Here is a 13,696-nt window from a genome sequence, read left to right as displayed (position 1 = left end):
GGGGTTAGTGAGCCTGATGACAACACACAGAGGGCAGGTGTCAGGGGTTAGAGAGCCTAACGACAACACACAGAGGTCAGGGGTCAGAGAACCTGATGATAACACACAGAGGTCAGGGGTCAGAGAGCCTGATGACAACACACAGAGTACAGGGGTCAGAGGGTACAAAAGGTGAACTCCTGTTCTTCTTGTTTTCATAACTACAGTTTCTTTAGAACACCTTTAGAACACATTTAGAACACCTTTAGAACACATTTAGAACACCTTTAGAACACCTTTAGAACACCTTTAGAACACCTCCGTATTCTCTCAGAAACTAAATCCACTCTTCTTCAGTGATGTAGTTACCTAGTTTGAGTCTCTTTCTATCAATTCAAATCAAATGAAAAGGGCTTTATTGGCACAATAAACGTGTTTACATGGCCAAAGCAAGTGGGAAAAAAACAATAAACCCGAAGTGAGAAGATACAAAGCAACATCAACAAAAACAATGTAGAATCTAACGGTAAATATTGCACTGAAAAATATCTCAAAAAGATAGACATTTCCAGAGTGATATAATCAGCTATGGACAGTGTTTTAGCAATGTAGTGGGGGAAGATGAATAAACAGGCAAATATAGCTGGTATTTATGTTGTTTGGTTAACAGATATGGGAGTTTATAAATGTTTGATTTGTTTTCAAATTCTTTGTGGTTCTGTGTGATCTGTGGCTATGAAAAGCCAACTGACATTTACTCCTGAGGTGCTGACCTGTTGCATCCTCTACAACTACTGTGATTATTATTATTTGACCCTGCTGGTCATCTATGAACGTTTGGACATCTTGAAGAACGATCTGGCCTTAATGGCCATGTACTCTGTTATAATCTCCACCCGGCACAGTCAGAAGAGGACTGGCCACCCCTCATAGCCTGGTTCCTCTCTAGGTTTCTTCCTAGGTTCTGGCCTTTCTAGGGGGGTTTTCCTAGCCACTTCTACACCTGCATTGCTTGCTGTTTTAGGCTGGGTTTCTGTACAGCACGTTGTGACATCAGCTAATGTAAGAAGGGCTTTGTAAATACATTTGATTTGAGGGAAGCATGTATTTCTAATGTGGTCATACATTTGGCAGAAGGTTAGGAAGTGCAGCTCAGTGTCCACCTGTTTTTGTGAGCAGTGAGCACATATCCTGTCTTATCTCGAGAGCCAGGTCTGCCAACGGCAGCCTCTCTCAATAGCAAGGCTATGCTCACTGAGTCTGTACATAGTTAAGGATGTTCTTACTTTTAGGTCAGTCACAGTGGTCAGGTATTCTGCCACTGTGTATTCTCTGTTTAGGGCCAAATAACATTCTAGTTTTTTTGTTGATTCTTTCCAGTGTGTTAAATAGTTATCTATTTGGTTTCTCATAAATTGGTTGGGTCTAATTGTGTTGCTGTCCTGAGGCTTTGTGGGGTCTGATGGTGCTTCTACACCTGCATTGCTTGCTGTTTGGGGTTTTAGGCTGGGTTTCTGTACAGCACTTTGAGATATCGGCTGATGTAAGAAGGGATATATAAATACATTTGATTTGATTTGATTTGAACAGAGCCCCAGAACCAGCTGGCTAAGGGTACTCTTCTCTAGGTTCATCTCTCTGTAGGTGAGGGCTTTGTGGTGGAATGAGTGTGCATCGCTTCCTCAGGGTGGTTATAGAATTCACTCACCTGGTTTGAGCCTATCTTTAAAGTAAGGTACCAGGTTGTACTCCTTCAGCACCAGTTCCCAGTCCAGATCAGCGATAGTGAGGTTAGCCAGGGTCCCCAGACACTCGATCACATACTCTTCGTTTTCATCAGGAGTGATCTGGGCTGCCAGGTCTCCTACATAGTCCTGGAGGAGACCATTCGGTTAGTAAGTCACTTAGCAACACCTCATTCATACAGTCTCTAAATATCTCTGCTGCCTCATGGGAACTGGATGCTTTTATATGGCTTCATTGTTGGAAGCTTCACAATGTGTTCTTCATTAGTCTGTTCAACCAATCCAGTCACAACATCTGCTTGATCAAGTCATTCAAATCCAACATGAATTTAGTACTAACGATGAAGAGGTGTTTGGGTGGTCCGTCGTGTTGAGAGATGTTTCGTATCATCTTCATAAGTAAAGGATCCTTCAGCTTCAGAGCTCTCTTCATCAACATCTTCAGACCATTACCTGAGGGAAGGGAATCAAGCATTCATTATTTATTCAACAGCATGTGAAATATTTATACAAATGAATTAATTTATGACACATGGAAGGTGACAATGAAGAGTCTTGGACATATTTCTATTGTTCTTAGATCACCAGACCATCTCTGATACATATGTGGTCTGTACCTTCACAGATGAGCTGTATAACTCACAGTGGTCCTCCCTACCTTCACAGATGAGCTGTATAACTCACAGTGGTCCTCCCTACCTTCACATGTGAGCTGTATAACTCACAGTGGTCCTCCCTACCTTCACAGATGAGCTGTATAACTCACAGTGGTCCTCCCTACCTTCACAGATGAGCTGTATAACTCATAGTGGTCATCCATATCTTCACAGATGAGCTGAATAACTGATAGTGGACCTCCCTAACTTCACATATGAGCTGTATAACTGATATTGGTCCTCCCTACCTTCACAGATGAGCTGTATAACTCATAGTGGTCCTCCCTATCTTTACAGATGAGCTGTATAACAGATAGTGGTCCTCCCTAGCTTCACAGATGAGCTGTATAACTGATATTGGTCCTCCCTACCTTCACAGATGAGCTGTATAATTCACAGTGGTCCTCCCTACCTTCACAGCTGAGCTGTATAACTCATAGTGGACCTCCCTACCTTCACAGATGAGCTGTATAACTCACAGTGGTCCTCCCTACCTTCACAGCTGAGCTGTATAACTCATAGTGGACCTCCCTACATTCACAGATGAGCTGTATAACTCACAGTGATCTTCCCTACCTTCACAGATGAGCTGAGCGTTCTTCTTGTTAGCTGCCAGGTTAATACAGAAGGAGATGAGCTCAGCATCGATCCTCTCCTCACCGTGCTCAAACAACATCTTCATCAACTGGTGAGTCAACACAGAGCACTAAGTTAGCATGTTAGCAATAGATACACTGAACAAAAAATATAAACACAACATGTAAAGTGTTGGTCCCATGTTTCATGAGTTGAAATAAAAGACACCAGACATTTTCTTGACGCACAAAAAAAGCTTATTTCTATCTAATTTGGTGCACAAATGTGTTTACATCCCTGTCAGTGAGCATTTCTCCTTTGCCAAGATAATCCATCCACCTGACAGCTGATTAAACAGCATGATCATTACACAGGTACACCTTGTGCTGGGGACAATAAAAGGCCACTTAAAAATAATAATAAATAAAAATCAACACCAGAAACCCTAGACCCACTCCAATTTGTATGCCGCCCCAAAAGATTCACAGATGATCTCTATTGCACTCCACACTGCCCTTTCCCATCTGGACGAAAGGAACACCTATGTGAGAATGCTGTTCATTGACTACAGCTCAGCGTTCAACACCATAGTGCCCTCAAAGCTCATCAATAAGCTAAGGATCCTGGGACTAAACACTTCCCTCTGCAACTGGATCCTTGACTTCCTGACGGGCCGCCCCCAGGTGGTAACGGTAGGCAACAACACATCCGCCACGCTGATCCTCAACACGGGGACCCCTCAGGGTTGTGTACTTAGTCCCCTCCTGTACTCCCTGTTCACTCATGACTGCGTGGCCAAGCACGACTCCAACGCCATCATTAAGTTTGCCGATGACACAACGGTGGTAGGCCTAATCACCGACAACGATGATACAGCCTATAAGTAGGAGATCAGAGAACTGGCAGTGTGGTGCCATGACAACAACCTCTCCCTTCATGTGAGTAAGACTAAGGAGCTGATTGTGGACTACAGGAAAAGGAGGACCAAGCACGCCCCCATTCTCATCGACGGGGCTGCAGTGGAGCAGGTTGAGAGCTTCAAGTTCCTTGGCGTCCACATCACCAACAAACTAACATTATACCTTCATTTCAACAAGGAACACAGACTGAGACCAAGGTCTATTTTACAGCTGGGCCCTGCGTATACATGTTTACACATACTGTTCTCTCTGCTACCGCACGGCAAGCGGTACCGGAGCGTCAAGTCTAGGTCCAAGAGGCTTCTAAACAGCTTCTACCCCCAAGCCATAAGACTCCTGAACATCTCATCAAACGGCTACCAGACTATTTGCCTTGACCCCCCATCCCCTTTACGCTGCTGCTACTCTCTGTTATTATCTAGTCACTTTAATAACTCTACCTACGTACATATTGTCCATATTACCTCAATTACCTCGACCTACCAGTACCCCCTGTATATAGCCTCGCTATTGTTATTTCTCTTTAATTATTTGTTACTTATTTTTGGGGGGTATTTTTCTTAAAACTGCATTGTTGGTTAAGTAAGCATTTCACTGTAAGGTTTTGTATTGTTGTATTCGGCATATGTGACAAATAACACTGTTGTAGGTGCTGATCTAGGATCCGGTTGTTGTACTGTTACCTGTGGGATGCAGTCGGTGTAGGCGAACATGGACTTGAACCTGTCATCAACACTGATGTGGTACAGGATACACATGGCCATCTGCTTGTGGTTCTCGTCACCTGACAGAAGGAACACATTACTACACATTAAACCAGCTCAAATCTGATACATTACAGCCAGATAGATTGATATGGTAGGTACGTCAGTAGAATGAGAGAGAGGAAGAGAGAACAGAGATAGAGAGCAAGCGAGAGAGAAATTGAGAAACCTGTCCAACCTAAAAACATAGAGACCCAGAAAACCTGAGTCTACGCCTTCACTATGGTGAATCTCTAAAACAATACAGAAATACACTACGGAAAAAGAAGGAACAGCACGTCAGAAATCAGCTCAATGTAATTAAATAATCCATAGACTCTAACCACTTCTGGGAGAATTGGAACACACTAAAACAAACAACGAAACAAAGAGTTGTCTATCCAAAACGGAGATGTATGGATAAACCACTTCTCCAATCTTTTCGGACATCTTTACTTTTTTGTCATTTAGCAGACGCTCTTATCCAGAGCAATTAGGGTTAAGTGCCTTGTTCAAGGGCACGTCGGCAGACTTTTCATCTAGTTGGCTCGGAGATTTGAACCAACAATCTTTTGGTTACTGGCCCAACGCTTTTAACTGCTAGGCTACCTGCCGCCATAACAACCAAGAACCAAGAGCAAAAACAGACTGTATACATGGTCACTTACAAAACTTAGAATCAGCTATAAACTTCAAGTGTAGGGGGCAGAATTCGGAATTTTGGATGAAAAGCATGCCCAAATTCAACTGCCTGCTACTCAGCCATAAAAGCTATAATATGCATATAATTAGTACATTTGGATAGAAAACCATCTGAAGTTTCTAAAACTGTTTGAATGATGTCTGTGAGTATAACAGAGCTCATATGGCAGGCGAAAACCTGAGAAAAAATCCAACCAGGTAGTGGGAAATCTGAGGTTTGTAGTTTTTCAAGTCATCGAATATACAGTGTCTATGTGGTCATATTGCACTTCCTAAGGCTTCTACTAGATGTCAACAGTCTTTAGAACCTTGTTTGATGCTTCTACTGTGAAGGAGGGGGGAATGGGAGCTGAATGAGTCAGAGGTCTGCCAGAGTGGCATGAGCTGATCACGTGAGAGTTAGCTTGCGTTCCATTGCATTTCTAAAGACAAAGGAATTCTCCGGTTGGAACATTATTGAAGATTTATGATAAAAACATCCTAAAGATTGATTCTATACTTAGTTTGGCATGTTTCTACGAACTGTAATATAACTTTTCGTCTGAACTTTCGCCTGGACTTGCCCGCGCCTCGTGAGTTTGGATTGTGTACTAAACGCGCAAACAAAAAGGAGGTATTTGGATATAAATGATGGACTTTATCGAACAAATCAAACATTTATTGTGGAACTGGGATTCCTGGGAGTGCATTCTGATGAAGATCATCAAAGGTAAGTTAATATTTATAATGCTATTTCTGACTTCTTGACTCCACAACATGGCGGATATCTGTATGGCTTGTTTTGGTTTCTGAGAGCTGTACTCAGATTATTGCATGGTGTGCTTTTTCCGTAAAGTTTTTTTGAAATCTGACACAGCGGTTGTATTAAGGAGAAGTGGATCTAAAATTCCATGCATAACACTTTAATCTTTTAGCAATGTTTATTATGAGTATTTCTGTAAATTGATGTGGCTCTCTGCAAAATCACTGGATGTTTTGGAACTACTGAACATAACGCACCAATGTAAACTGCAATTTTTGGATATAAATACTAACTTTACCGAACAAAACGTACATGTATTGTGTAACATGATGTCCTATGAGTGTCATCTGATGAAGATCATCAAAGGTTAGTGATTAATTCTATCTATGTCTGATTTTTGTGACTCCTCTCTTTGGCTGGAAAAATGGCTGTATTTTTTCTGTGACTAGGCTCTGACCTAACATAATCGTGTGGTTTGCTTTCGTCGTAAAGCCTTTTTGAAATCGGACACTGTGGCTGGATTTACAAGTTTATCTTTAAAATGGTGTAAAATACTTTTATGTTTGAGAAATTTTAAGTATGGGATTTCTGTTGTTTTGAATTTGAGAGCGTCCCACATACCCTAGTGAGGTTTTAAAGACTAGCAAAACCCACTGGATTCTCCAATTACATTGGATGAACTACAGGACAAAATACAGGACAAAATACAAATCCTTCAACCTAAAAAAGCCTGTGGTGTTGATAGTATACTAAACCACAAATTCAAATGGGCTAATTCTTAAACTTTTCAACATTACCCTCAGCCCACCCTCTTCAACATTTATATCAATGAATTGGCACTAGAACGGTCAAGTCAAAGGGTCTACAGCAGCATCTAGATCTTCTGCACAGATTCTGTCAGACCTGGGCCCAGACACACCTGGGCCCTGACAGACCTGGGCCCTGACAGACCTGGGCCCTGACAGACCTGGGCCCTGACAGACCTGGGCCCTGACAGTACATCTCAGTAAGACCAAAATAATGGTGTTCCAAAAAAAGGTCCAGTTACCAGGACCACAAATACAAATTCCATCTAGAAACAGTTACCCAAGAGCACACAAAAAACTATACATACCTTGGCCTAAACATCAGCACCACAGGTAACTTCCACAAAGCTGTGAACGATCTGAGAGGTAAGAAGGGCCTTCTATGTCATCAAAAGGAACATCAAATTCAACATACCAATTAGGATCTGGCTAAAAGTACTTAAATCAGTTACAGAACCCATTACCCTTTATGGTTGTGATGTCTGGGGTCCGCTCACCAACCACAAAACGGAACAAACACCAAATTCAATCAATCAAATGTATTTATAAACCCCTTTTTACATCAGCTGTACAGAAACCCAATCTAAAACCTCAAACAGCAAGCAATGCAGATGTAGAAGCACGGTGGCTAGGAAAAACTCCCTAGAAAGGCAGGAACCTAGGAAGAAACCTAGAGAGGAACCAGGCTGAGCAGTGGCAAGTCCTCTTCTGGCTGTGCCGGGTGGAGATTATAACAGAACATGACCAAGATGTTCTAACGTTCATAGATGAACTACAGGGTCAGATAATAATAATCACAGTGGTTGTAGAGCGTGCAACAGGTCAGTCAGTATCTTAGGAGTAAATGTCAGGTGGCTTTTCATTACCCGAGCATTCAGAGGTCAAGATAGCAGGTGCGGTAGAGAGAGAGAGAGATGAAAATAGCAGGTCCGGGACAAGGTAGCACTCTGCGTGCAGAATTCTGCAAAAATATACTTTGTGTATGACGCAAAACAACAAATAATGCAGAGCAGAATTAGGTATATACCTGCTAGTTATCAACATCCAGAAAATACCTGTTAAAATTATACAACCACCTAAAAGGAAGCGATGCTCACACATTCCACAAAAAAGCCCTCAACTATAGAGAGATGAACCTTGAGAAAAGTCCCCGCAGCTCTGTTCACAAACAGACGCCACAGAGCCCCAAAACAGAAACACAATTAGACCCAACCAAACTATGAGGAAGCAAAAGGATAACTATTTGACACACAGGAAAGAATCAACCAAAAAAACAGAGCAAACTAGAATGCTATTTGGCCCTAAACAGAGAGTACACAGTGGCAGAATACCTGACCACTGTGACTGACCCAAATTAAGGAAAGCTTTGACTATGTACAGACTCAGTGAGCATAGCCTTGCTAATGAGAAAGGCCGCCGTAGGCAGACATGGCTCTCAAGAGAAGACAGGCTATGTGCTCACTGCCCACAAAATGAGGTGGGAACTGAGCTGCACTTCCTAACCTCTTGCCAAATGTATGACCACATTAGAGACACATATTTCCCTCAGATTACACAGACTCACAAAGAATTTGAAAACAAACCCAATTTTGATAAACTCCCATATCTACTGGGTGAAATACCACAGTATGCCATCACAGCAGCAAGATGTGTGACCTGTTGCCTCAAGAAAAGGGCAACCAGTGAAGAACAAACACCATTGTAAATCCAACCCATATTTATGGTTATTTATTTTCCCTTTTGTACTTGAACTATTTGCACATCATATGACAATTGAAATGTCTTTATTCTTTTGGAACTTTGGTGAGTTTAATGTTTATTCATGTTTCCACTGATTATTTCCCTTTCGTTTATTGTCTATTCCATTCGCTTTAGCAATGTAAACATATATTTTCCATGCCAATAAAGCTCTTTGAAATGTATTGAACTGAAATTGAATTTTGATAGAGAGTGGAGAGAGAGAGGAGAGAGGGAGAGGAGAGAGAGAGGAGAGAGAGGAGAGAGAGAGGAGAGAGAGAGAGGAGAGAGAGAGGAGAGAGAGAGGAGAGAGAGAGAGGAGAGAGAAGAGAGAAGAGAGGAGAGAGAGAGGAGAGAGGGAGAGGAGAGAGAGAGGAGAGAGAGGAGAGAGAGAGAGGAGAGAGAAGAGAGAAGAGAGGAGAGAGAGAGGAGAGAGAGGAGAGAGAGAGGAGAGAGGGAGAGGAGAGAGAGAGGAGAGAGAGAGGAGAGAGAGAGAGGAGAGAGAAGAGAGAAGAGAGGAGAGAGGAGAGAGAGAGGAGAGAGGGAGAGGAGAGAGAGAGGAGAGAGAGGAGAGAGAGAGAGGAGAGAGAAGAGAGAAGAGAGGAGAGAGAGAGGAGAGAGACAAAGAGAGACAGAAAGGGAGAGGGAGACAGAAAGAGAGAGCGAGAGAGAGGAGAGAAAGAGAGAGGACATACGTACCCAGCAGGGAGGTGAGTTTGGGCAGCAAGCCGACCTGCACCATCTTGATGCGTAGCCCGGTGTCAAAGGAGAGGTTGAGGAGGAGACGCAGCGTGATGTTCAGCAGGTCTTCATGTTCACACGGGACTAAACGAGACAAACGCTCTACGGTGTCCACCTCCGCCTAGCAACACAACCAACCAATCACAAAACAGGGTTAGGGTTAACAACCAATCACAAAACAGGGAAATGGTTAGGACTCGTGATGACTTTCATTGTAGCGTCCAGCAAACAAGCAAACAAGCAGGTTACAGCCGGTATAGTTTAACGTGTACACCCCTGACTCTATAGTACGGTATAGTTTAACGTGTACACCCCTGACTCTATAGTACGGTATAGTTTAACGTGTACACCCCTGACTCTATAGTACGGTATAGTTTAACGTGTACACCCCTGACTCTATAGTACGGTATAGTTTAACGTGTACACCCCTGACTCTATAGTACGGTATAGTTTAACGTGTACACCCCTGACTCTATAGTACGGTATAGTTTAACGTGTACACCCCTGACTCTATAGTACGGTATAGTTTAACGTGTACACCCCTGACTCTATAGTACGGTATAGTTTAACATGTACACCCCTGACTCTATAGTACGGTATAGTTTAACGTGTACACCCCTGACTCTATAGTACGGTATAGTTTAACGTGTACACCCCTGACTCTATAGTACGGTATAGTTTAACGTGTACACCCCTGACTCTATAGTACGGTATAGTTTAACGTGTACACCCCTGACTCTATAGTACGGTATAGTTTAACGTGTACACCCCTGACTCTATAGTACGGTATAGTTTAACGTGTACACCCCTGACTCTATAGTACGGTATAGTTTAACGTGTACACCCCTGACTCTATAGTACGGTATAGTTTAACGTGTACACCCCTGACTCTATAGTACGGTATAGTTTAACGTGTACACCCCTGACTCTATAGTACGGTATAGTTTAACGTGTACACCCCTGACTCTATAGTACGGTATAGTTTAACGTGTACACCCCTGACTCTATAGTACGGTATAGTTTAACGTGTACACCCCTGACTCTATAGTACGGTATAGTTTAACGTGTACACCCCTGACTCTATAGTACGGTATAGTTTAACGTGTACACCCCTGACTCTATAGTACGGTATAGTTTAACGTGTACACCCCTGACTCTATAGTACGGTATAGTTTAACGTGTACACCCCTGACTCTATAGTACGGTATAGTTTAACGTGTACACCGCAGACTCTACTCCTGACCCAGCACCATACAAACTAGACCCCTGACTCTACTCCTGACTCAGCACCATACAAACTAGACCCCTGACTCTACTCCTGACTCAGCACCATACAAACTAGACCCCTGACTCTACTCCTGACTCAGCACCATATAAACAAGACCCCTGACTCTACTCCTGACTCACCACCATACAAACTAGACCCCTGACTCTACTCCTGACTCAGCACCATATAAACAAGACCCCTGACTCTACTCCTGACTCAGCACCATATAAACTAGACCCCTGACTCTACTCCTGACTCACCACCATACAAACTAGACCCCTGACTCTACTCCTGACCTACCACCATATAAACTAGACCTCTGACTCTACTCCTGACTCAGCACCATATAAACTAGACCCCTGACTCTACTCCTGACTCAGCACCATATAAACTAGACCCCTGACTCTACTCCTGACTCACCACCATACAAACTAGACCCCTGACTCTACTCCTGACTCAGCACCATATAAACTAGACCCCTGACTCTACTCCTGACTCACCACCATACAAACTAGACCCCTGACTCTACTCCTGACTCAGCACCATACAAACTAGACCCCTGACTCTACTCCTGACTCAGCACCATATAAACTAGACCCCTGACTCTACTCCTGACTCAGCACCATATAAACTAGACCCCTGACTCTACTCCTGACTCACCACCATACAAACTAGACCCCTGACTCTACTCCTGACTCAGCACCATATAAACTAGACCCCTGACTCTACTCCTGACTCAGCACCATATAAACTAGACCCCTGACTCTACTCCTGACTCAGCACCATATAAACTAGACCCCTGACTCTACTCCTGACTCAGCACCATATAAACTAGACCCCTGACTCAGCACCATATAAACAAGACCCCTGACTCTACTCCTGACTCAGCACCATATAAACTAGACCCCTGACTCTACTCCTGACTCAGCACCATACAAACTAGACCCCTGACTCTACTCCTGACTCACCACCATACAAACTAGACCCCTGACTCTACTCCTGACTCAGCACCATATAAACTAGACCCCTGACTCTACTCCTGACTCAGCACCATACAAACTAGACCCCTGACTCACCACCATATAAACTAGACCCCTGACTCTACTCCTGACTCAGCACCATACAAACTAGACCCCTGACTCACCACCATATAAACTAGACCCCTGACTCTACTCCTGACTCACCACCATATAAACTAGACCCCTGACTCTACTCCTGACTCACCACCATACAAACTAGACCCCTGACTCACCACCATATAAACTAGACCCCTGACTCTACTCCTGACTCAGCACCATACAAACTAGACCCCTGACTCTACTCCTGACTCACCACCATACAAACTAGACCCCTGACTCTACTCCTGACTCAGCACCATATAAACTAGACCCCTGACTCTACTCCTGACTCAGCACCATATAAACTAGACCCCTGACTCAGCACCATATAAACAAGACCCCTGACTCTACTCCTGACTCAGCACCATATAAACTAGACCCCTGACTCTACTCCTGACTCAGCACCATACAAACTAGACCCCTGACTCTACTCCTGACTCACCACCATACAAACTAGACCCCTGACTCTACTCCTGACTCAGCACCATATAAACTAGACCCCTGACTCTACTCCTGACTCAGCACCATATAAACTAGACCCCTGACTCAGCACCATATAAACAAGACCCCTGACTCTACTCCTGACCCACCACCATATAAACTAGACCCCTGACTCAGCACCATATAAACTAGACCCCTGACTCTACTCCTGACTCACCACCATACAAACTAGACCCCTGACTCACCACCATATAAACTAGACCCCTGACTCTACTCCTGACTCAGCACCATACAAACTAGACCCCTGACTCTACTCCTGACTCACCACCATACAAACTAGACCCCTGACTCTACTCCTGACTCAGCACCATATAAACTAGACCCCTGACTCTACTCCTGACTCAGCACCATATAAACTAGACCCCTGACTCAGCACCATATAAACAAGACCCCTGACTCTACTCCTGACTCAGCACCATATAAACTAGACCCCTGACTCTACTCCTGACTCAGCACCATACAAACTAGACCCCTGACTCTACTCCTGACTCACCACCATACAAACTAGACCCCTGACTCTACTCCTGACTCAGCACCATATAAACTAGACCCCTGACTCTACTCCTGACTCAGCACCATATAAACTAGACCCCTGACTCAGCACCATATAAACAAGACCCCTGACTCTACTCCTGACCCACCACCATATAAACTAGACCCCTGACTCAGCACCATATAAACAAGACCCCTGACTCTACTCCTGACCCACCACCATATAAACTAGACACCTGACTCTACTCCTGACCTACCACCATATAAACTAGACCCCTGACTCAGCACCATATAAACAAGACCCCTGACTCTACTCCTGACCCACCACCATATAAACTAGACCCCTGACTCTACTCCTGACTCAGCACCATATAAACTAGACCCCTGACTCAGCACCATATAAACTAGACCCCTGACTCTACTCCTGACTCAGCACCATATAAACTAGACCCCTGACTCACCACCATATAAACAAGACCCCTGACTCTACTCCTGACCCACCACCATATAAACTAGACCCCTGACTCAGCACCATATAAACAAGACCCCTGACTCTACTCCTGACCCACCACCATATAAACTAGACCCCTGACTCTACTCCTGACTCAGCACCATATAAACTAGACCCCTGACTCTACTCCTGACCTACCACCATATAAACTAGACCCCTGACTCAGCACCATATAAACAAGACCCCTGACTCTACTCCTGACCTACCACCATATAAACTAGACCCCTGACTCTACTCCTGACTCAGCACCATATAAACTAGACCCCTGACTCTACTCCTGACTCAGCACCATATAAACTAGACCCCTGACTCTACTCCTGACTCAGCACCATATAAACAAGACCCCTGACTCTACTCCTGACCCACCACCATATAAACTAGACCCCTGACTCAGCACCATATAAACAAGACCCCTGACTCTACTCCTGACCTACCACCATATAAACTAGACCCCTGACTC

The 13,696-nt window shown here is 43.9% G+C and overlaps 1 protein-coding gene across 3 annotated transcripts in view; it reads right to left on the bottom strand.

The window, feature by feature from the left end:
• Positions 1 to 13,696, bottom strand: part of LOC110515626 (kinesin-associated protein 3) — a 66,690-nt gene that overhangs the window by 38,709 nt on the left and 14,285 nt on the right. For all 3 annotated transcript variants that reach the window (XM_036986766.1, XM_036986765.1, XM_036986767.1), the window contains exons 10-14: positions 9,306 to 9,468; positions 4,560 to 4,660; positions 2,957 to 3,065; positions 2,065 to 2,177; positions 1,688 to 1,853 (exon numbers count right to left, since the gene is read on the bottom strand). In XM_036986766.1, coding sequence (XP_036842661.1) covers positions 1,688 to 1,853; positions 2,065 to 2,177; positions 2,957 to 3,065; positions 4,560 to 4,660; positions 9,306 to 9,468 — 652 coding nt within the window. The remainder of the gene's footprint in view (positions 1 to 1,687; positions 1,854 to 2,064; positions 2,178 to 2,956; positions 3,066 to 4,559; positions 4,661 to 9,305; positions 9,469 to 13,696) is intronic.

Source organism: Oncorhynchus mykiss, chromosome 8, assembly GCF_013265735.2.
Source record: "Oncorhynchus mykiss isolate Arlee chromosome 8, USDA_OmykA_1.1, whole genome shotgun sequence".
Classification (NCBI taxonomy): domain Eukaryota; kingdom Metazoa; phylum Chordata; class Actinopteri; order Salmoniformes; family Salmonidae; genus Oncorhynchus; species Oncorhynchus mykiss.
This window is presented reverse-complemented; position numbering and strand designations above follow the sequence as displayed.